We start from the raw sequence: 23,708 nt of genomic DNA, 5'->3' as shown, positions 1-23,708 counted from the left end.
TGGCACACTTAAATTATACTATCAAAAAAAGAGTAAAAAAAGAATATACTTACTGTGCTTTGGATTGCTTGCAAAAATAATTTAATTAATAGTCTTTAAAAATTTTCATGGCACACCTAAGATACTCTGGCGGGACGCTGGCTAAAAATCACTGGTTTAGTACACGGGTGTTTGGTTAGGGCAGCTCTTAGCTGTGTCACCCTGGACAAGGTACATAAAAATCTCTCTAAGCCTCAGTTTCCTCATCTATGAGATAGAGATAAAAATACTACTCGCCCACACGTTGTGGAGAGAATTAAAGGTGATGATGCATGCAGAGCCTAGTAACCAGAACAGATTGAGAGTTGCATGAATGCTGTGACTGTTATCACAGGGACACCCCAGCTCTGGAAAAGGAAATGCTCGTCCATAGTTTCATCTCTAAAACAGCAAGGAAGGAGAAAAATAAGGACCTCTCAATTTCTAGTTCATGATGCTTCTCCCCAGCTGTGCAACCTTGGGTAAGTTCTAGAAACTTCCTAAGACTTAGCTCCCCCATCTGCCAAACAGGGACAGTTCTTAACCTGTTCCTCTAAGGATATGGAGGGAATCAAAGGAATGACTCAAGTAAAGCCTTTAACCTGAAGCATCGTTACTGCTCACTAAATGTTAGCTGCTATAATTATTCCTTCTCTTCTGATTTGAAAGACAGTAAACTTTACCCTGAGGAATGAGGATGAGAAAAATAGGGGAAACTGCTACCATAGCTGTTCGCTGACTCAGAGAATGCGTGGGAAACACCCAGCTCAGAGAAGACGCGATTGTGAAGTGGCAAATCTCAAACTGAAGAGAGACACCAAGGAGAAGTCCCTTGAAGCACCCTTGTCTTCCAAACCAAACAGATTTCTCCTTGAGGAGCAGAGCCCAGAGTAAGTGCCTTAGTCGGGGGCTATGTGGAATTCTCTTTCTGATTCTAGAAACTTCTATCAGCTTGAATCAGAAGCATTTTCCTACAGTTCTCTGCTGCTGAATTCTGCCGTGGGGACAGCACATCGTGTGGAGCCTGACTACCGGGGTACTGGCCCCAGACCGGCTGTATACTAGCTGTGTGTATAGGACAAGTTCTGTGCCCTACCTGAGCCCGTTTCTGTGGACGTCAGGCGCATACGATAATGCCTGCTGTCTGCCCCGCAGAGTTGGGAGGGGCTGCGCCAACACCACGCTCTGCTTGCTTTTCCCCGTCATTTCCTGCATAATCTGCCCCCAGTCAGGAGAAAAATGAGGAAACTGCTATAGCTTACAAAAAGCAAAATCTCCCTCTAAGTTTTCGGTCCTTTCTGTAAGGAAACAGCTTTCCTTTCCATGTGTGATCCTGTTGGAGGAGGAGGATGGCGTGGAGTGCTGCCGGCTTACAGACGATAAGGCTGTTTTATGGCAAGGAGGATCAGTTATGGGGTGTGGGGGGTGTTAGCCAAAGCAATGCTGGCAGCAGGGAAGCTTCTCCAGTCTACACAGATCAATGCCGGCCTCCCAGCGGCTGACAAGGGCCAGAGGCCAGCGTGCAAACAGCGCCGCAGCCTCGTGACCGGCTCGGCTGTAAAAGGTGCCATTTCTGCCCGTTCCTCTTCCTCTCTGGGGCTGTGGGGCAGAACCATGGCCACCGGGAGACTGGGCAGAGGTGGTGGGCAGAAACCTGAGCCCTCATTTTCAAGGCGATTGCCTTTACTTTGGGAACCCTTCTATTTCACTGTTGCACTAAGGGCGATTTCATCTTTGAACTGAACTTCAGTGAATGATGAAATAAAATACTTTGCAGAGGTGGCCCTGCATTTGAATAAGGGAAAGCAATCATGCCTAGTGTAGAATGAAGTGTTTTCTTTGTTTCTAAGGCAGAAAAAAAAATTGTGAAAAAAATTTCTTTAAGCTTTAAGGAAATCAATGTGTCTACCTTTATTTGGCATTATGAGGAGCAAACTCATTACACCAGAAATGAAGATGGCTACGGTTAAAATAGTCCGGATGATAATTAAGTGCCAGAACTCAGACTGCTTGGGGTTGCTGGCCCTATTACTTACTAATTATGTAATTTGGGGGGTGTTGCCTAATAGTTTTGTGCCTCAGTTTCCTATTCTGTGAGATAGAAATAGTAATAGAACCTATTTCATGTGGTGGTAGTAAGAATTAAATGAGAAAATCTATATGAACTACTTCCCACAGAGTAAATGCTCAAAAATACTAACAGGCATCGTTATTATAAAGGAGCATTCAGAAACACCTCTGTTATGGATTGACTTGTGCCCCCCCCAAATATACAAGTCCTGACCCCTAATAACTGTGAATGAGATTTTATTGGGAATAGAATCTTTGTAGTGAAATAAGTTAAGATGAGCTCATTAGGGTGGGCTCTAATCCAATGTGACTGGTGTCCTTAGAAAAAGGAAAAATTTAGACACAGATGCAGACAGGAACACAGGGAGAACACCATGTGACACTGGAGTTGCGCTGTCACTAGTCAAGTCACTCCCAGAAGACAGGAGAGAGGCCAGGAACAGCTCCTTCCCTAGCGCCTTCAGGAAGACCACAGCCCTGCCAAAACCGTCATTTTAAGACTTCTAGTGTCCAGAATCATGAGACAATAAATTGTGTTGTAAGCCTCTCAGTATGTAGTTGATACGGTAACCCTGGCAACTAATACACCCTTCCAGAGTGTCACACCAGGCAAGTATGTAAAAGATTTCTTAGAAGTAGCTGTTGCATCTATTTCCAGAAAAGCAGAAACTTGGCTTTTGAGTGTGAAATTACTCTAAATCAGACAGGGTTGATTTTTGGACGCATCAGACAATTCCAACCTTCTTTTCCCTTGTTGCATGCAATTGAAGGGCCTTGTTTTCTAGCTTAAAACAAGGGACTGACATGAGACGCAGTTCTGACTAAAGAGATGTCAGTAAAATTTTGCTGGGATGTTTGTGTGTGTGTATGTGTTGAGGAAGGAGTGGTTTACGCTTTTCTTGATAAAAGGGCCAGAGAACGTGAATCTTTCTTTTCTTTTATTCCCCCCCTGAAGGTGAATATGATGTTTGGAGTTGCATTGGCAATCCTGTGACAATGAGGCACCAAACCCAAGGATAGAAAACTAAAGTGATGGGGATGGCAAAGTGGAGAAATAGAAAGAGTTTGTGCCCTGGATGGCGTCACTGAGTAGCATAAACAATGCCAGGTGCTGTCAACCTTGGACACCTAGCTATGTGAGGACAAAGAACCTTAATGTAAGCTAGGGTCAAGGTTGTGTGGTTTTGATTACTTGCAGCTGAAAGCATTCCAAACTGAAATGCTGCCTTGACTGATCATCCTATATATGACTTGGGAGTCTCTGCTTCACTTTCAGTTTTGAAGTGTGTTTCAATTTTTCTGCCAGTTCCTTCCAGCTGTTCCCCACCCTCCCATGAGTGCTGGATTTTTTTACGGGAGAGAACTGGCTAAGAAAGGTGTTATCCTTCAGTGCTCAAGACAAGACCAAAGTGGAGCTGATCAGTCTTTGGACCATCGGGGGAACAGTATTTTCAGCATTGTCATTAGGGTGGTTTTGAGGTCTCTGGGGGGAGCACATAAAGTCAAAACCACCCACACACATATTTGTAGGTGGATGGTGAGAACATGGGCTTTGGAGTTAAATTGATGTTTGAATTCAAAATCTCAACCATTGACAATACGTGATCTTTGGTAAGTCATTTACCCTCTCTGAATCTCTTTCCCTAATTATAAATAGGAAAACCATTGAGTCATTGGGAATATTAGGTTAGAGACTGAATGTGATTTTTCTGCACACAGTAGGTCTTTAATAAATGGTTGACTTTATTATCCTTTTCATGGAGAGAAAAATCAACAAGGATGCTCTAGGGAAGATCTACATCCAGAGGTATTTTTTATTACACCTCTTTAGCTGAACCCTGTTTTCACATCATAGAGTCGACTAGTTCCATCAAATAACTTCACCTCACAGTCTGTGTCTATGAAGGGGACTGAGAACCAGGAAAGTATAGAATAAGAGACACAGCGTCAGAGGCGAAGCATGCAGGACAATCACTTGTCTGAGTGTTTATTTTAGTTCTGGTGATAAAGGAGAAAAAAATACATTTGAAGGCATGATTATAAATCATTTAGAGCAGGATTAGGCAACCTTGGCACTACTGACATTTGGGGTCAGATAATTCTTTGTCCCGGGGGCTGTCCTGTGCATTGGGAGCTATTCAGCAGCGTCTCTGGCCTCTACCACGAAATACCAGTCACATCTCCCAGTTGTGACAACCAAAGAATGTCTTCAGATATTGCCAAATGTCCCCTAGGAGCTGAACAAAGGGCATAGAGTCCTGCTGTTCAGAAGGACCTCACTGGGAGGATCTCATTGGGGACGACCTGCAAGTGTTCCCCGATGCGCTGTAACCCTGCGTAATGTGCAAACGAGCAAGAGAGGAGAAGATGTAACTGCACATCTTTGGGCCCTGACCACCTCATTAAGGAGCAAAGGCTGAGGAGAACTGGTTATTACTCTATCCGGACTGCAGAACAAGGAGTGATAATATTTGGACTATTTCATCAATCTGTGCCAAGGACCTCTTCAAATCAAGTCAGCCGAATGGGCAAAATGTTTGATATTCTGTAAAAAGACCTGGCGGGTTCTCATCTGTCCTTTTCACACAAAGCGCTATTACAGCCAAAAGGGTCACTGCAAGAGCAGTTATGAAAGGGAAGTGGAGCCTGCAAAGAAGTCTCATTCCGTTTTTTAATAACGCCCCCAAATTGAATATGTGGAGGGGCATTTGTCCCTCTTACAGGGATGGTGTTTGCCAGGCCCCTGCTTATCTCACGCGTGGAGATGAGAAGGATCTGCTCATCAGCGTGGCTGCAGACCGCAGGGCTTGCATTTTTCTCCCCTTCACTAGTCCTTCCAATAATTTCCAAAGGGTTTTTTTTCCCCATGAACACCTATCTTTATCCTTCATCATCATTTACTCACAAAAATGCAGTCTTAGGGAGAGCTGCTCTTCATCTATGCTTCTCGTAAGATCTTTCTGGGAGCCCTTGGTCTTGAGATTCCAAGACGCTGGTCTGAAAGACTCTGTTGTATATATTATGAAGCACTGGAAAGGACAAATCTTGAAGGAGAGGGTACACTGCATGAAAATATTCATGCACATTATTTCATTATACACTTGAGAGATGACAAGTTGGTTTGCAAGAACCACGTAAGCTGTTCTCTCACAATTTTACCCATGGTTAAGAGCCTGTTCACTTTACTCCAAACTCCACTTGAAACTTCTCCTGGATGTCTTACAATACTCAGGCAATCTTTGCATTCCCAAGAGCAGGTTTCTCTTACATTTTAAAGAGCCTTTCTGAGTGCAATCAGCTATAGGATGGCAGCTAGACAATCCCACGATCGCTATCCTGATTATTTTAAACTGGCTGATAAGATGACTAAGTTTAAATGGCACCAAAATAACTCTTCATGGTTTACAATAGCACTATGGACTTGTTGGGAATGCACGCCATGATTAATTCTCACACAAGACATGGCATCCAACTGTAGTATCTTCTCACTCATGAGGGCTTGGTGAGGCTGTAGGAGGCTACAGGCTTTGGAGGGTGGGTTCACACAACATCATGGTATGTTCTCTCATGGGCGAACTGCAGAAGGCAAGGGTCTGACCTTGGTCTTAAACCCAACTGAGCTGGAAGTGGTTACTGAGTTAGGACTCGCTAAAGACTACTATCATGATAGGGTCAAAAAACTGCATAGAATGGGATGTCTGGCTTCATGACCAACCCTTATCTCTTTGCTTTTCTGCTGCAGAAAGGAGACTTGAAAAGATCAAGGAAGGATGAAGGTAAAAATAAAGCACAGGGATAAAATTATCTACTAATTTAGGATCATCCACACCGCCAATCCAGATAGTATGGACTGAAGTACCTTTGGGTACCTTTGGGGCCCAAATTGCCTTGGTTAGCTTGGAGGCTAATTCTCAAAGTCCCCAGGTAAGCATGGTGTTTGATGCTTTACTCTGGGCAGCTAGCATCTGAGAAGGTATTTCATGTACTTCGGTTAAATGTTAAAACATAGAAAATAAATTGAGGTTTTAGTGTAGTGCAGAGAAAGGGCGGGGGGAGGAGGGCAAGGCTCATTCTCCGATGTCTAGCCCTCTCTGCCCGGATCCATAAACCCATAACCAACTTCATCCATCTCTCCCTTCAGCCTGGTACAGGGAGTTGGCCTCAGCTGCAGATACATCAGGGTCTAACCTGCTCTCACTCAGAGTATGTAGCAGATTTATCATAATTTCAAACCTGCCTCTAACCAGCTCATCAAAAGGCAAGTTTCTTCTCTTAAGATTTTCATTTGTGAGACTCATCACCCCAGATCAAAAGGGCAATGGTACAGACTCCCAGGACCGCATTCCACATTTCTAAAGGTGGGTGCCCTCAAATCCTGGAGCGTGTTTTTCTTTTCATAAATGGGTATGCTGGGTTTAAATGTGTATCCCGAAGCCTCTTCGTGGTTCACAAAATTCTCTCTACATATAAGCACTATATTATTGAGGAATTCTGTTAGCCCTTCTGAGTTTAGTTTTAACCCAATTCTGCTCTCCTTTTTCTCTACAGACTTTCATACAAAATCCAAAGTGAATGCCTCAGAAGGGGTCTTGATGGGTTTTATTGGATCAAAGGGCCCTCTCATAATAAAGAAACCGCACTGAGATTTACTGAGTGCATTACAAAAGAATGGCTTCTAGCCAGCCTTGGTAGAATTACACACTAATAAAAAAATGTTTTGGCCAGCCATGCTTTCAGAAAAGTTAAGTAGTGATTTAAAGATGGGGGGTTAATTTTTAATTTTTTGATTCTCCCATTCTGACAACATAGAAACCTTAAGGCCATTTTAGATACTTCTGTCTTCGTCTTGTGTGGTCAACATAATACAAATAGTATCATGGATCTATCTTTTCTTATTTGGATGAAATCTCTCACAGATTCACTCTGAAGTTCTATTTCTCCCCCTCTAATTTGGGCCTCACCAACACACACACACACACACACACACACACACACACACTAATTATTAACCAGAGCCTTTTGAGAAGTCTTTCTGTTTCCTGTTCCATTTCTCAATCTATCCTGAATCCTCAATCTATTAACAAATAAATATTTATGGGACACCTACTAGGTAATTGACATGATATCATGTCATGATTTTATCATATTACGCTCCTGCTTATGAGCTTATACCACCTCCCTATTGCCAAATTAATCAAATTAAACCTCCTGCCGGATTTCAAGGTCATCTGTCATCTGGTCTTGGTTCAAGGTCATCTATCATCTGGTCTTGGTTCAAGGTCATCTGTCGTCTGGTCTTGGTTCAAGGTCATCTGTCGTCTGGTCTTGGTTCAAGGTCATCTGTCATCTGGTCTTGGTTCAAGGTCATCTATCATCTGGTCTTGGTTCAAGGTCATCTGTCATCTGGTCTTGGTTCAAGGTCATCTGTCATCTGGTCTTGGTTCAAGGTCATCTATCATCTGGTCTTGGTTCAAGGTCATCTATCATCTGGTCTTGGTTTACCCATCCTACTATTTTCCTTACCGTGCCCCATCAGTGTAGGCCTCCTCTCCTACCTGCCTCCCTGCTGCTGGTTCCTCAGCCTGGAATGCTGCTCACCACATTCCCACTTCACTGTCTATCCACCTTCCTGGGACTGGGTCAGCCTGGAACTTCTTCTCAGTTACCTTCAACCACTCTTAGCCTTTGGGAGTTTCTCCTTTCTCCAAACTTCAATACCCCAATTTCTAAAATGCAATTTAGCATCTGTGTGGGTTTTCTCTTGAACAGATGCACAAAGAATAATAAGAATATAAAAAAATCAATACCGGGTGGCGCCTGTGGCTCAAAGGAGTAGGGCGCCAGCCCCATATGCTGGAGGTGGTGGGTTCAAACCCAGCCCTGGCCAAAAACTGCAAAAAAAAAAAAAAAAAAATCAATACCTACTGCAAACTTTACATGGAATAATTATGACAAAGGTATCATTATCACGTAGCATTAGCATCATAACTTTTATCAATAATTTCTTATAGTTGACAATAGCAAGGCTTGGGGAATTTAACTGACTGCCCCTATTTCAGAAGGGGTTGAGATTTGTAGTAAACTTCCTAAACCAAATCCAGGCTTTCTTCACTGGATTGCTCCAATACCCAGCTGGCCCTCAGGCTGACATCCATTTTTGTTAAGACTATAAATCAGGTCTTTTGAGCTGGGTGAACAACCATCCTAAAAGTATATTCTTTGGGTCAAGAAGGGGATTGTGTTAAAGTATAGGAAATAAAACGTATGCCAAACAGAACATCGCATCTTCTCATGAAGGGTGTCTTTCTACACTGAGCCCCCAAACCTTTCTCAAATCACTATGCAAACTCGTCTTTGAAGATCCCATCGTCACCTTGGTCACCAAGAAGCAGGTGGTGAAGCATGGGGCCCCCTTTTGTTTCTCCACTACACATCTCAGTCCTGAGAAAAAGGGAGGCCTGGAGTATGTGTACTACTCTGCGACTTTCCGAATTGGGGGAAGCTCAGATGGAAAGCTGAGTCTGCTGCAAACAAAACGATAAAACTTTGCACCGTCTTCAAAAATATATACATACTTGTGTGCTGGTGAGCAACAGTTAAACAGCCTTAACCACCTGCCCAAACCCTCCTGATTTCCCCACCTGGGCTTGTTCACAGATTTTTTTTTTTCAACAGGCACCCAGGTGGAACCCGACTCAAATTGCAGCTCATTAACACAGACGAATTGAAGTTTAAGGCAAAGTGTGTAGTAAACAATGGTAATCCTGAGTTAAGCAGGAGAAAGTGACCTTTCTCTCTTCCCTAAAACAAATCACTGTTCAGGGCAGCACGTCTCTGTTTTACTATTACTGGTTAATATAACCGCAGGCAGAAGAGGCAGCTGAGGCTCTGAGAACGGGCTCCACAGCCAGGCTGAACATAATCCTTCATGTAATGAAAAACCTATTTCTATTTCTGAGGCCTCACTACTCTTCATACTGAAGAGCCTTGTGCCTGTCACACATTTATTGAAGCTTATTACTCATCTAGGCAGCAGGGCCCAGTTAGTATTTGGAATTATATTTTAAATCACAATTTTTCTATTATTTATTTTAGGATTCCAAGGCTACAGTGAAAGCATGTCAGTGTTATTCTTGATACGCATTCAAAGGCATTAAAACCCCAAATCAAAATTCTTTTCTACGAGAATCTTTATGCACAGGTGGAAAGCCTGTAGTTAAGACACCACAGCCACACGCGTGTTCTACAACCCCAAGCCTCTTCTGTGGTCACATGTTTCAGGGTGGAGCTATTGAGCCTCCCCAGTCAGTGTTAGGGCAATCGTTCCTGGGCCACCAGCTTTATTTCTCCCTCTTACTTCATACTCTTTTCTTTGGCTTTTGGTGATAAATGGGTAGAGTCTCTTAGGATGCCAGGGATGGGGCTGCAAACAGATGGGCTAAAATGGTAGCCTCATCATCTGGTGGAAAAATAAAAACTGGCTTAATCTAAGGCAGAGGATTTTCCAACTGACCACGAATTTTGAGCTTCTGCTTGTTCACAAGGCCTCGGTGGTAAGGATGTCTTTGGTTCTTGTTCTAAAGAAGCCAGTGGAAACGACAGTTTTCTCTAGCTATTCATTTGCCTCCCTCTCCTTCTGTATTTCTAGGAATGTGTATATCCCATACACGGAGGATGCCAAAAAACGCATACACACGAGAAGACAGGGAAAAACCGTATTAACATGGTAATACTCTATGCACACCAGTAACATTTGTTATCTTGTATCTCTTGTAGTTGCAGAAGTCCAATGAGACTTGAGTGTTATAATTTTAATACAGTTTTTTCTTTTCTTAAAATGTGTATACATTTTTTGGCACCCTCTGCATATGACAATTACTCAAAGCAATACTTTCTTATATATTTTTTCTCTCTTTGGTATGCTTGCTTTTTCTTATGGTGTTTACTTATTTTTCTCATCACATAGAAAATATTCTTTGTCATTAAGGTCTGCACCCTACTTGGCCTATTCACATGAGTGAAAAATCAGCCAAAGTTTGACAGTATTATGTGTGTACCACAAAGAATCTTTTCTATGTTTCTCTAATTCACACGTAGTTACTTTTCAGGTAGGAGATTTTCTACCATCTCCCCTGAAGGAGATTCTGGACTTGCTCTTGCAACAAAATCCCTCTTGTATAACCTCCCTGGTAAGTGATTTTTTTTGAGACACAGTCTCACTGTGTTGCCCTCAGTAGAGTGCTGTGGCATCACAGCTCACAGTAACCTCAAACTCTTGGGCTTAAGTGATTCTCTTGCCTCAGCCTCCCAAGTAGCTGGGACTACAGGCACCTGCCACAATGCCTGGCTATTGTTGCAGTTGTCATTATTTAGCTGGCCCGGGCTGGGTTTGAACCCGCCACCCTCGGTGCATGTGGCCAGAGCCGTAATCACTGTGCTATGGTGCTGAGCCACCTGGTAAGTGACTTTTTGAAGGGTGTGATAACAAGCTAAGGGTCACTTCAGCTAGCTTTTTGGTTTTGTTATTTTGTTTTGTGGTATTGTGTTAGATATGGACACAGTAAAGTTTTTGGGTAGGGGGTGAGGCAGCAGCAGTGTGTAATGAAGAAAGTATTTCAAAGGGCGTGGGCAAAATTAACAAGAGTATTCAGACATGTAATGATAAGAATAATTCAGGCTTGGCTTTCCCATGATCTCTGTACTTTTTCTTTTTTTTCATGTTTTGACAGTATTCTCACTGGGTGGGATATACTGCTTTTAAAATAAATCCCTTAGTCATACAAACATGACAATTTTTTTTCTTCCTTCAAGATTAGTCACAGATCATTTCTCAGGGTCCACGCTCCTCTTTGCCTCTGACATTAAAACAAGCCATGGGTGTTTTGCTACAATATGGTTATCAGTGTCAGGTCAAATGACCTTTCCATAAGGCTGAATTCTTGTCAATTTTGAAAAGAAGATTAAAACATTATGCAATCAGCATTCACCTCCCCATGAAAGAAATAGAGACATCTCTTCCCAGACAAGGCCAAGTCCACGATCTTAGACAGCACTTTCACCTCAACAACTTTTTACTGAAAGAACCGAGGGAGGAGCTGGGATGAGGGTTTAGGGATGAAGAGTCTAGAAAAAGCCACAGATGGGCAGACTGGTATATTTTTAAAAAGCCTAAAATGAAATTAACTATATTTTTGTTTCGTATTATGTATATTGCTTTTAAAAAATTAAACTTGACAGAGCGGGATAAACCTGGACTTCACCCAAGGATATTTAAAGGTGGAATGTATAGGGTAGGGAAGAGAGGAAAAAGAAACAGTGGCATCCTTGTCTGTGCAAATGCAAACAAATACTGCAAAAGATTAGAACTGTGGAAGCAGGACTGGAAGTTGGTTTCCTGAAAGTCAAAGCAAATCCACCTGTATTTCATTAAAGTGTGCATTGATTCAAAGATGTTTCTGACCAGAATGCTTGAAGCAGGATCTGCGGGAATAGTGGTGTGTGGGTGTGTGTACCATTTATACACAACCCCAATGGGAGGGAATAGAATAATTATTCACCAACCCACTCTCCTGTCCTCACCACCACTCACCATGCCTTGGACATACACATGTCCTATTCTAGACAGGACCTGCCCCATGTGGGATTAGGAGACCTCCTGAGTGCAGGCAGTACATAAGTCCATAGAATTTGACTGAATGTTAAAATTGTAGGGTAATCTCAAATATCTCTACTGGATCTTTGTTCACACCATGAAGAAAGGCAAAATAAAGCAGGGAGAGGATCTGTTATAAAATTGTTCTCTTCTCTCATACAGACTTTTAATCAGGATTGACAGGAAGACTTTCAAGAATGCCCTCTCTTGATTAAAAAAACAAATCTACTTGCTCTCTGGCATCAAGGGTCATTCCAATGCCTTTGAAGACACAGGTGATTTGGGACCCCCAACTTTCAGGGCTCTCCTGGGAGCCAACGGCTACATTCATTCTTTCCTTCTCTTACATCATTTTCAGTAGTAATGATCAGAGCCAAATTGCATAGATATCAATTAGACATACAAAAAGATAAACCACCTTTAGAAAAAAATGATTTTGAGGCCCTCCTTTATACTATATTTGTAATATAGATTGATGTTCAACATTAGACACATTACTCTCATCTATTACACAAGAGTCTGCTGTGTCCATAAACTCAATTTCCTTTATTGTGGTACCTTTCTGGTTTATTTGAATAAATGTTCAACTGTCCACTGTGGTTTATCTAAGTACTTCATGGGGTAACCAAAAGTTTAATGATGTAAGATGAGATGGTAAAATAGCACCTCCAAGCAATTCTCAACAATTGTTTTTCATCTTATTACCAGTTAAGGTTGGACTTAACTGTTCAAGGAATTGTACAGAAAGCTATGTGTAATTTGGTATATGCTGGGGGCTCATCCCCCCCATACTTTTATCTTTTAATTGTTCCATATTTTATCCTGAGTGACGAATGGCATTTCATAGTTTGTGTTGCAACTTAATGTTTATAATTATTCTATTCACAGTGTCTAATGCCTTTTTCTTACTGCTTATCTTAATTTCATTCCATTCTTTCTGGTATTAATTTCTTTCTTAGACTCTTGACTCTTTACTGCTATGGTTCCAAGAGGTATAATGTAATCGAAGGTCAACTTTTTTGTTTTTTTTATTATAGTTTTAAAATTTGGTCAAATGTCATATCTTCATTTGATAAAAACAGACACAAAAATGTCTTCAATTTCTTATTATATGATGGTTACACCATTCCATATTTCCAGGGCACAAAAGGGATGTTTGACTATTGATTTATACCTATGAGTTAATAGAAAACTGTTTAGTATAGAATTTTCTATTCCCTGATGGTCCTGGAAAAAATGAAACATGGGTGTCTTCTGTCACAGCTGTGTGTTTCTGATTAACATCATGGCATGAATTGTTTATGCAAAACACAACTTACCCCAGGCTTTTAAAACTTTCCTATTAACTGTGCTATTTTGTAGGGTTGCTCATTAGACTCTAGGTCCAGGAAAACATTTCAGTAAACAGGTCCTAAAGGCTGGGCGAGGTGGCTCACACCTACAATCCTAGCACTCTGGGAGGCAGAGGCAGGTGAATTGCTTGAGCTCAGGAGTTCGAGACCAGCCTGAGCAAGAGTGAGACCCCATCTCTACTAAAAATAGAAAAACTAGCCAGGCATGGTGGTGCACACCTGTAGACCCAGCTACTTGGGAGGCTGAGGCAAGACGATCTCTTGAGCCTAACAGACTGAGGTTTCTGTGAGCTATAATGATATCATGGCGCTTTACCAGGGTGACAGAGTAAGACTCTGTCTCAATAAATAAATAAATAAATAAATAAATAAATAAATAAATAAAAGTCTTGGATTCTGAGGTTGGGTAGCATATCCCAGCACATGAAGTGACTGACCAATAATTTGCCAAAGTGAAATTTCTTGCCCAATGGAAAAACATAAAACGAATATATAAATCTATACATGTAAATTTAACAAATTGTAAATTAATTAAAATGACATTAACTACATAAAATTAATGTACGGAGTTAACAAGAATTTTTTTCATGGGAAAAAGAGTCTTAACCCATAATTCTCTAAAGATTTAGGAAGCCTACAAATGTTGTTATTAAAAGAAAAGTTAAGCACACACAAAATTTAGCTAATTCCCCAGAAGGCTATGTTTGTAAAATTGGGGGCATAAGGCAATTTTAAAAACCAGTTTTGAAGATGCCTCTAATTGAAAGGCACACAGAGCTTCCTCGAAAGATGTCATCTTGTTTGTCATGGGCTGAAGAACAGAATGCTTGTGACATACTGCCACTTACCTTTCCCTGCGGAATATAGGCAACGCTAATCTAAACTTCATTAACGTGGCTTTCAAATGCTCATGGTGTAATCTAAGGAAGCAAACGGAGGGAACTGCATCACGACTGCCAAGGCAAAAAAGCAAGGTGATCCATATGCCCTTCTTTTATGAAGATCAGAGTCCCTGGGATGTGCTGAACATGTTTGCACAAATCTTCCCACAAATGACCTAACTCAACTGAAACCCCCCCCCCCCCAAGGGAAGGGCCTTCCCTAACAGCTGCGAAGAAAATCATGACGAAAGGGATGCAAGGGTTGGAGGCAAAGCTTTTCCTCCCTTCTCATCCATCGCTTCAGTTTTTGTTTTTTTTTTTAAAGCCTTTGAAAGATGATACATATTATGTATCTTACAATTTCTTTTTCTTTCCAAGAAGGGAGGACAGTATTTTCTTCTTATCAACATGTAGCTTCATGTTGGCATATTTTTGGATATATCGTGATATTTACTTATTAAGGCCAGAAGGTTGAGAATATCAAAAGTGAAATTAGCGGAACATGCCATGCATTCTTGTCTTTTTTAATGTTAATATTAAATGTGTTAACGTAGTTGATGGACTGTTTGTTCTCTGAACGCACAGGATCTTATTATAAAACATCAATTTAATAAATGACTTGCTTGATAAGAAAAGGGCTTAACAAAAATTCCGGGTGTCTGTTCTTAATCAAAGTATGAATTTTCTACAAAGGGATTTTCGACGGAGGACACAAAGAAGTCTAGCTTAAGGTGACCCTGAGAGAAACAGGTATGCTTTAGAGGGTTGCTTTGGGTCAAGTTTCTGTCTTACAAGGCTACACAGCTAAGGAAGGCATTTCAGAGCACAAAAGATTCTGTATGGCTGTGTACACAGACCTAATTCTCCATATAATAGGTCTTTTCTCTACTTGGTACTTTGTAGTGATTGCTTTCATTTCTTAGCACATCCTCATTTATGGAGAAACAGCCAACAGACTTCCAGATTTATGCCATTATTTGCTTCTTCACCTTGAACTTCGACTAAATTCTGCCACGCTTTTGTAATCTTAGTGCCGAATGGTGGCTGTATGCCAGGCATATACACTTCCCAGGGTCACTCAGCCAGTTCTCTCCATTTCACAGAATCACATTTTCCTGCTAGAGGGCTGAAATGTGGTGCTTCCTTGGCCCTCCGAACCATTCCTTTGCCTAAGTGCTTTCTAACTTGGAAATGTAATTTGGGAACAGAGGTAATTATAACATCAGGGAACCAGACACTTCCCTTTGCATGGAGGAATGAAGGAAATTAGGGAACAGGATTTTGGTTATTTGGAAAATATCTTCAACAAATGGTCCAACTCTAATGTAACCTGAGTCAGCATTCATTAAATTCAACAAATATTTGATTGCTTACCAGGTGCTGGGTAGTGCTAGTCACTATTTTGTGGATACAAGAGCCCAAGAACTGGGTTTACTTTTCTTGCTGGACCTGGCCTAGGAGTGTAATAGTTAATATAATAACCACAATAACTTCATTTAGTTGAGCTTATACTTTGTGCCAGGTAGGACTATAGGACTATGTTCCACTGATTCTGAGACTCAGATTTTTTATATTTCACAAGTCTGAAATCAGAATGCACCTTCTAACCGGTGTTGTCTTACAAGGACTCTTTCAACTGTGGACTTATCTATGTTCATGGTTGATCCTTCAATCCAGGTGGTCTGTGTCTGTCTCTTTTCAAATATGTAAAACATGAAGGGCCACTATGGGGAGAGGGGCGGAGGGGTGAGTTCTCAGTGTCTTCCAAGCTGGCCACTCTCTCCTCCCACGTCCGCCTTCAAGTAACCTGCTCAGCCAATAAAGGCACACACATCTCTAAATTAAACATATAGAAAAATATATATGAAATAAAAATTACAAATGCTAAGAAATCATGTCACAGTTTAACAGACGGCCTTCCCCCCATAGGGATACACAAGAGTGGCACTTGTCATAATTGATGTCATACATGTATTAGATTTGAAGAAGAGTTATGTGTATCATTTCAATGAACATCTGACGCATCTTTACAAAGCAGGAATAATCCCCATTTTTAGGATGAGGAAACTAAGGTGCAGAGAGACGAAATAGCAAGCTTATAGTCACATGGCTTTTAGGGATACAGGTCAGAATTCAAACCCAGAACTCTCTGACTCCAAAGTCCATCAAGCTGCTTCTCGTCTGATTACCAAGGCAAGGTGAGAGCTTCCGCAGTTATGTAACAGATAAAACATGAAATGAAATAAAACTCATTAACCGTACATTAGAAGCTTTGCCAAGAATCCTAAATCATGAAATCCTAAGTGCAAATACAAACGACGAAAGACCTGGAAAATAGGAAATTTAAAAAGATTTCAGTGGAAGCTAAAGGGTCTGTTGATGTGGGGTCTGACCCTAGGGGTCAGTCAAATAAGCAGGGTGATGTTCCAGCATCCTGTTCCTGCTCTGAGGACTGCTGCAGAGAGAATTGTTACAGAGAGGAGGAGCAGGATGAAGGCTTAAGTGGTGATTCAAGGGAAAGCAGGTGGCAAACACTCTATTCTTTACTTAACACATACTCCGTGGAGGACCAAGGGCCTGGGCTGGCAAACAAACACTCCTCATTCCTTGCACAGAGTTGCAGCACCTACTCACTCCTCTCTGGTTCTGTGTTAAGATGCTTTCCAAAGTCAGGACCCCAAACTGCTTCTCAGTTCTCATCCCCGGGGTTTGCCCGGGAGGGTGGCAGAGCCCCACATCAGCTGACTCTCCTGACTTTTCACATGTATTTCAGGGAAGAAATTAAAGCTCTCTCCCCACAGCTGCGGACCATCCTGCAGCATTTCAGAGTCCTTCAAGATTGCACAACTATGTTTTGAAAGAGGCTATATCTTTCTCTGATGCAGAGGATTTAGGATTTCCTCTTTTCTGAGTGTGAAACTTAAGGTACAAATGTTGCCAAGAGGCTGCTAGGTGTCGGAGACCTAGCTAATGAATGATTTAATTAACTTTCCATAAATGGACAGGCCCTCAGAAATCAGGTACCCAGTTAAGAAATGGCAGTCCCACTGCCAAAGACTCACCAGCTGACAAGACTTTATTACCAGGTTAAAAGCATATTAGCATATGTATTAGATAAAAATTCTGTTACTAACATTGGAACAGTCACTGTAACCCAGCACCCTGACTGGCCGGTGGACAGCTCTCTTCTCAGTTTGACTATTTGGGGCCAGGGCGATGAGTGAGAATATTATTTGCTTGACTGTCCAGATTTAATCATTAGCATTTTCCCCTTTAGATACGAGCGGTAAATGCACAATTTGGAATTCATACAGGCGGGCGAGGGTTCCCATCTTTTCAGACCGTCAAGGAGCGGTGAGTTTGAATCAGAGAAGCAACACTGTTCCCAGACTGTACCCTCACAAAGGACGCCAGGCGAGTATACTAGCCTCATCATTTTCTGCCATTTTCTTTATGTTTTCCCCAAACCTGCTCTGTGCAGTGAGATGAGAATACACAAAATAGCAGCCGAGAACGCAGGATTCATCAGGATGAGTCTCAACATATCAATTTTCAAGTATAGCAACTTTAAACACATGGTAGGCTTTTAGTTTCCATAGAAAATAATCTCTCATTGTTTTCAAAAGAAACTGAAAGCACCCCAAATTACCACACTTTTAACATCCTGACATGTTGATGGCCCGCGTTCTTTCCAGATCAAAGTCAGAGTGGCAGGAGACAGCGTTGAGCAGCTTACTTAAAACATAGTATTTCATATTTGGCAGGAATTACTGTAGTGAGGAAAGACAAGGTGACTTTCTAATATATATATATGTGTTTTAGTTTGGCAGAGATCTGAAGAGCTAAGAACTAATTTAGGATGACACAAATGCTCTTATCGTTCTCTCTACCTCCTTCCTCCCCAACCACGCACGTGAAGACTCTTTGACAGAAGCTCTGCGTGTGTTACGTGTTGTTTTTTAACTCAGGGGGTGATAGTCTGAGTCCTGAGTCACGCTGAACCTTTGTGTTGACTCTCGTCTTAGACTTTCTAGGATTATCCGGATTTAAACAACAAAGTCACACATCAGAAGCATCTTTCTTCCTTGATGTGGGGTAGCCCTCCAAGCATGTCTTGCCTTTTAAGGAAACTAGATCCAGCCCAATGTTAACCTAGGACAAGAAAGTAATGGTGTCACTCCCTGACCCAGCACTGTTATACTCTGTCAGAAAATCTCAACAGAGAAAGCATCAGGTGCCAAGGAACTAAAAACAGGGCCATGCTTTTGCAGAGGAACCTGGGATAACCAAATGAGTGCTAGGAAAAATGACTGACTGGGCAATTCCACTCTAACCCTGGGTTGGAACACTGTTTCAAGCAGTCTAGGTAAAAGCTATACTATTAGGATGGAAAATTTTATCATACAGAATGTTTTTTCACTAAGGAGAAAAGTGGCTTTTTCTTTCTACTTTTTGGTTTGGGCCAGAAAGTCAGATGAAATTTCTTATTATGAAATGGGATCGCAGTATCAGAAAATGTCAGCCACCTGCTACATTGACAGTGGACACATGGTTGGACTCTTAGCCTGTTGGAAAGCGATTGTTCTCATAATGATGGAGACATCCTGAAAGGTATTCTTGGGAAAGAGCAGGAATACAAATAGGGTTGACATACGATGGCCTGCGGGCCAAATACAGTCTGCCACCTGTTTTCATATGGCACATGACCGGGTTTACATACGGAAGTGTTGAAAAAAAAAAAATCAAAAGAAAAACAGTATCTCATGAACCACTTGAAAATTATATAAACGTCAAATCCCAGCATCCATCATTAAAGTTTTAGGAGGGAATTTTATGCTTGTTTGTTTATATTGATGGCTGCTTTTGAATTACAAAAGTGGAATTGAGTAGTTGTAACTCTGTGGAACAAGAATCCCCTAAAGTATTTAAATGCTGTCTGGCTTTTTGCCGAAAGTTTGCAGAAGATAGTTGAAAAAGCAGAAATATGAGGACAGGTTAGGAGACTGAGAGGGGGTATGGTTTTTGTCTGCTGTGCTGAAGATGATTCAGGAAGGAGAGGAACCAAGGACTGTCCCTTAATGAGAACAGAACCAGATAAGGCGAGTCAATGCTCCCAACGCCATCATTCAAGTTTCCAACAGTACCTGCAAACTTGGGCAAAGTGGAGTCAAGTGAAAGATCTTAGCTAGGCCCTGCCACTACCGAGCCAGGTGACTTTCGACTGACTCTCCAGGCCTCAGTACTGATGCTTGTCCTATGATCAAAAGGTACCAATTTATTTTCCGCTAGAGTGTAGGTTGGTGACTGAGGATACGTGTATAATTCAAATTGAATAATTACATAAAAGTGTTTTAAAGGAAATGCTTCCAGTTCTAAGCAGGTACAAGGTTCTAACGAGTTACTATTATATACATGATAAAAATACAGTACATTTGGCATAAGACAGGTGAGAAAAATCTATGTTGCTTATGAGATCCAAAAACTCAGAGCTGGCTGTGGAGGGACTTGGGACATTGCAGACAATGAAAGTACTTGAGCTGCCCAAGGAAGCAAGACACTTCCTGAGAGGGAAACTCTCTTGTGTTTCACAGCCCAATTCTCCTAAACTGGTGTTCCCTGGGAGCCATGTGGGCCAGGAGCTGAGTGAGGCACAGAGTGGTCCCCTGGTGGTTTATGCAGGTTTTCAGAGTAATTTATTCCGGGATGTTTGTATACTGGGCGAATCTGGCAGGGAGAGGCTCTGGTGGAATAGCACATCATAAAAGTTCTCTGGCCCCAGCTGTGTGAGGAGGGACGGGGGATATTTTCTGACTTGGTGAAGACCCAGGTCTTCCAGTGTGCATGAGGGCTGGCTGACTGCTTTCACATCCACCCACGGGCTGGGTCTATGGAAGAGCACATCAGGGGCTGAACTACTCCAAACTGCTCATTTCTGGAAAGCCTTCTCTCTACGTGTTTGAACATGCAAGAAAGATAATTTGACTTATTCGTCACGGTGCCTGGCAGGCCTGAACCCACTGCCTGTCCATAAATGTCCTGGGGCTGATGCTTCAATTTCAGGACCTGTCATGTAGTGGAATATGAAGTCACGTGTTGAGAATGGACTCAGGTCTTAAAACGCACCGGTCTCTTCAACAGCAGGGCCTGGTTTTTATGGAGCCTTTCTGCCCTTTCTTAATGGTTTGTTTTCTAGGTGGGCACAATCACTTTCCTCTGTGTTTGCCGTGCACTGTTTATACCCCTGCAGCTTTGTAATTAATAATATACTGCTTTTCATCTTCAAAGTGATTTATACACATTAATTAATCCTCACCATACTTCAGAGTTTCTGCATGTAAATAACCATCCTTCCCCCACCTGTACTTGGGAAACCCGGAAGGCAAACAACTAGGTCTACATCAGTACTTGGACCCTTTAGTGTGTTTGCAGACCTGTGGTCACCTCTGGGAGCAGGTGAGAGCAGCCCTCTCGCTCCACACTCACCACCATCACTGCTATATAAATCAGCCCATGACCTCACTCATTTTGAGCCGTGCACTATCCTTCCATACACCAGGGTCAAAGCATAATCTTACCTAAAGCATTAATAATAGAAAATGATGGATTATAAACTAATAAACCATCCTGAGATGTTCTGGTCCAGCATTCAGTAGCCTCCAGACTGAAAATAAATATATTTCCTGATCCATCACTTAGAAGTTACACACCCGATTAAAACATTAAACTCTCACTATGCAGCCTCCCATTTATGTGATCGCCTTTACAGAAAGCTATTATATTTTAACTATCAAGCTCAGTAAATCAGGCAGGGGCCATCTATCTCTTTCAAGTGAGAAGGAGGTGCTCTGGGGATGCTGCTGACAGAGGGAGGCAGTGCCCGATTTCTCTATCTGGCTTCTTATGGTGCCCACTGGCCTCGCAGAACATTAAGCCTGAGGAGTGAGCACAGGGGACCTTTTGGAAGTTTTTGACACAAAGCCAAATCATGCAAAGATTCCAAAGGCACATCTGATTAGCTTCCGCAGAGCCCCAGTGCAGGTACCTGGGGAAACTCACAGAGTATCCCTAACACCACAGAAGATTCTATTCAAGTGACCAAGGTGGGACAACAGACAAGTCCTTCCCCCTTTCTCAAGTCCATCTTTTATTTCATCCTTTTTCAAGAGGTTAAGTGAGAAGCAGATGTGACTTGAAATCAGAGGTGCTCAGGTCTCAAGCCTCAATTGCCACACAGAGCTGGGCTTTAGAGCACAAAGAATCTTGCAACTCCCTCAATAAACATGGAAACTTTCTTTGGAGTGTTGATGTTCTTGCTTTGGGGTGGACATCCCTGAGAAATGCAACTGGTAAGGAATATGCTTGCTCACATTTCCACATGAAGGCAAACATAGCTGTGTTATGGAGGGGAGTGAAAAGTCCACGTCAACCGTTGGCTCCCATTGGTGCACCTTGGGCAGAGCCCTGGGTCTCTAGAGTTCACACTCAGCTCCTCAGCATGGGGCAGGCTTAGGAGGGAGGGTCTGGGAAGTGCCAGGCCTGTTCCTCCCCTGGCAGGCAGCATGCTGGCTGCCTGGACACAAGGGGAGCATGGGAGTCCCCGCTGCTAAAAGAAGGGAGGGCTTATGCTGGGGACAGGGGCAAGGCCAACATGGTCAGGATTGCCTTTTCATTTCTCTTAAATGGGAGAAGTTTTCTCATATGTGTTGGGAACTGTTTTGGAGTCAGCTTCTTTTAGCTGGTGTTTTACAGGTTTACATGGCATATCCACACTGGGTAGGTCTGCCATCACTGCCCTGAAACCAGGCCAGAACCATCAAGTGTTTCAAATAAACTTTCATAAGCATCACCATGGCCTCTGCCTGGGCCAGGAGATTTGCCTTTGGCAGTTCAGCTGACAGAGCTCTTCTATGGGGCCAGGAGCTGCAAGCAGGCTTTGTGTCTAGCCCAGGCTGCCCCTGAGCTCTCAGCATCTTCTGCTTCCTGTAGTTGCAGGGTTACACCCCACAGATGCAAACCTGCATCCTGGGCGTGGCAAGAAAGGAACTCTAGCGACTTCACCCATCCACTACCCTAAGTCACACACTGAGTCACCAGAAGCATAGCTGCCAGGAGAGGTGAATTTGATCCAGATTTAGTTGCACATGGAGAGATAAGAGCTGGGCTGGGAGGACAGACACAAGAGAAGGGATGTGGGCAAGGTCACTGCCCTTGCAACTGAGTCTGTACAAAGCCCTGGATGAATTGCCAGCCTCTCAATCCCATTCTGTTCTGCACCTCTGAAAATAAGGTAGCTACTCTGTCTCTCCCCCAAATCGAGATGTCCTCAGGCATGCTGGCCACTGTTGTTCTTCTGTTTGTTTTGTGGCTGATGTTAACTCATTTTGCACACATTTCAGAGCACAGACCTGGGGTAAAATCCAAGCATGGACAAGACGAGAAGGCTACTCTGGGAGTGAGGGATGGATGTGCGTGAATGACAATTCTCAGCTCATTTCCAAGAGAGGATACAGTGAGGATGCTTAATTTCCCTTCTGATAAATGTCATTTAGAAACATGAAGGAGAAACTCATCAGCTTTAAATGGATTTCAGGAGGGAAAAATCCCTCCCGTCCATCACTCATTATGATGTCTTTCAGAAGCCAGAAAGCAAATTGTACAGATGACAGAGGGCCTCTAGATTCGCGAGTCCGTGGCCTCCTCCCCATGCTCACCCCCGGGATTCACGAGCAAGGCCACCCCTACTCACCAATGAAATACGCCAGCAAGACCGCCAAGAGGAGGGCCGCAGCGACAGCGGAGAGGGCGGCGCATTTCCAGCTGCAGTATTTGGACGGTTTCTTCAGCTTGAAGGCCTTCCTGGAGAAGGTATTTCTGGGCAACAGCCGGGGCGGGGGTGTGTAAACCGTTCCTGAGGTCAAAGGGTATCCCGGGGAAGAGCTGCTAAACAGGGGGGTGCTCCCCGATGAGGTCTTGAAGAGGAAGTGCCTGCCAGGAAAGAAGAAACAGTCACAATGGCTGCGGGCAGCTAAGGAGCAGGTGTTAGCTGCTGCAGCGTTCTTCTTCTTTCTTTTAAATTTTAGTTTAGTTCGAGGGTACAGATGATTAGGTTACGATGTTTGCCTTTGTCAGGTAAAGTCCAAGTTGTAGTTGTGCCCCTCACCCGGGAAGTGTGCAAGTGCCCCTACAGTGTGCCTGTCAGGTGAGAGCCCAGCAGTCTCCTCCCTCCTCCTCTCGCCCCCATTCTCCTCCCTCCTGCCTCCAGGCATTTGTTCATCTCCGGGTTTCATATTAGTATGGAGTACATACTTGCTTTTCCATTCTTTTGAGTTCTCCAACTCCATCCAGGTCAAGACAAAAGATGTAAAGTTTCCATGTTTTTTGTGGCTGAATAGTATTCCATGGTATACATATACCACAGTTTATAAATCCATTCATGTGTTTACGGGCACAGTTAATGGCTTTTTGGTTTTTTTTCCACTTTGATTTATATAATTGTAGGATAGTCCTAGTTAAATAACCCCACCCAAGAGCCGAAGAAGAGGGGAAACATTACATTTGATGATGACATAACTTTATCCCATGAAGTTGCATAATTTTCTGCTTTCCCGTATGCCTCTCTCTGTTATCTCCCACAACAATCCTGCAAAGTAAAGTATTTAAAACAAATATGGAAACTGAATGATTGTCCCTCACTCAGAGATGATGATGAGGAGGAGGATGATGACAGTGAAGGGT

At 42.7% G+C, this 23,708-nt stretch overlaps 1 protein-coding gene across 12 annotated transcripts in view; it reads right to left on the bottom strand.

Annotated features, from left to right (window-relative positions):
• Nucleotides 1-23,708, bottom strand: part of TENM2 (teneurin transmembrane protein 2) — a 1,234,499-nt gene that overhangs the window by 248,046 nt on the left and 962,745 nt on the right. For all 12 annotated transcript variants that reach the window (XM_053567520.1, XM_053567521.1, XM_053567522.1 and 9 more), the window contains one exon: nt 22,720-22,958. In XM_053567520.1, coding sequence (XP_053423495.1) covers nt 22,720-22,958 — 239 coding nt within the window. The remainder of the gene's footprint in view (nt 1-22,719; nt 22,959-23,708) is intronic.

The sequence above is a fragment of the Nycticebus coucang genome, chromosome 17 (genome assembly GCF_027406575.1).
Source record: "Nycticebus coucang isolate mNycCou1 chromosome 17, mNycCou1.pri, whole genome shotgun sequence".
NCBI classification, from domain to species: domain Eukaryota; kingdom Metazoa; phylum Chordata; class Mammalia; order Primates; family Lorisidae; genus Nycticebus; species Nycticebus coucang.
This window is presented reverse-complemented; position numbering and strand designations above follow the sequence as displayed.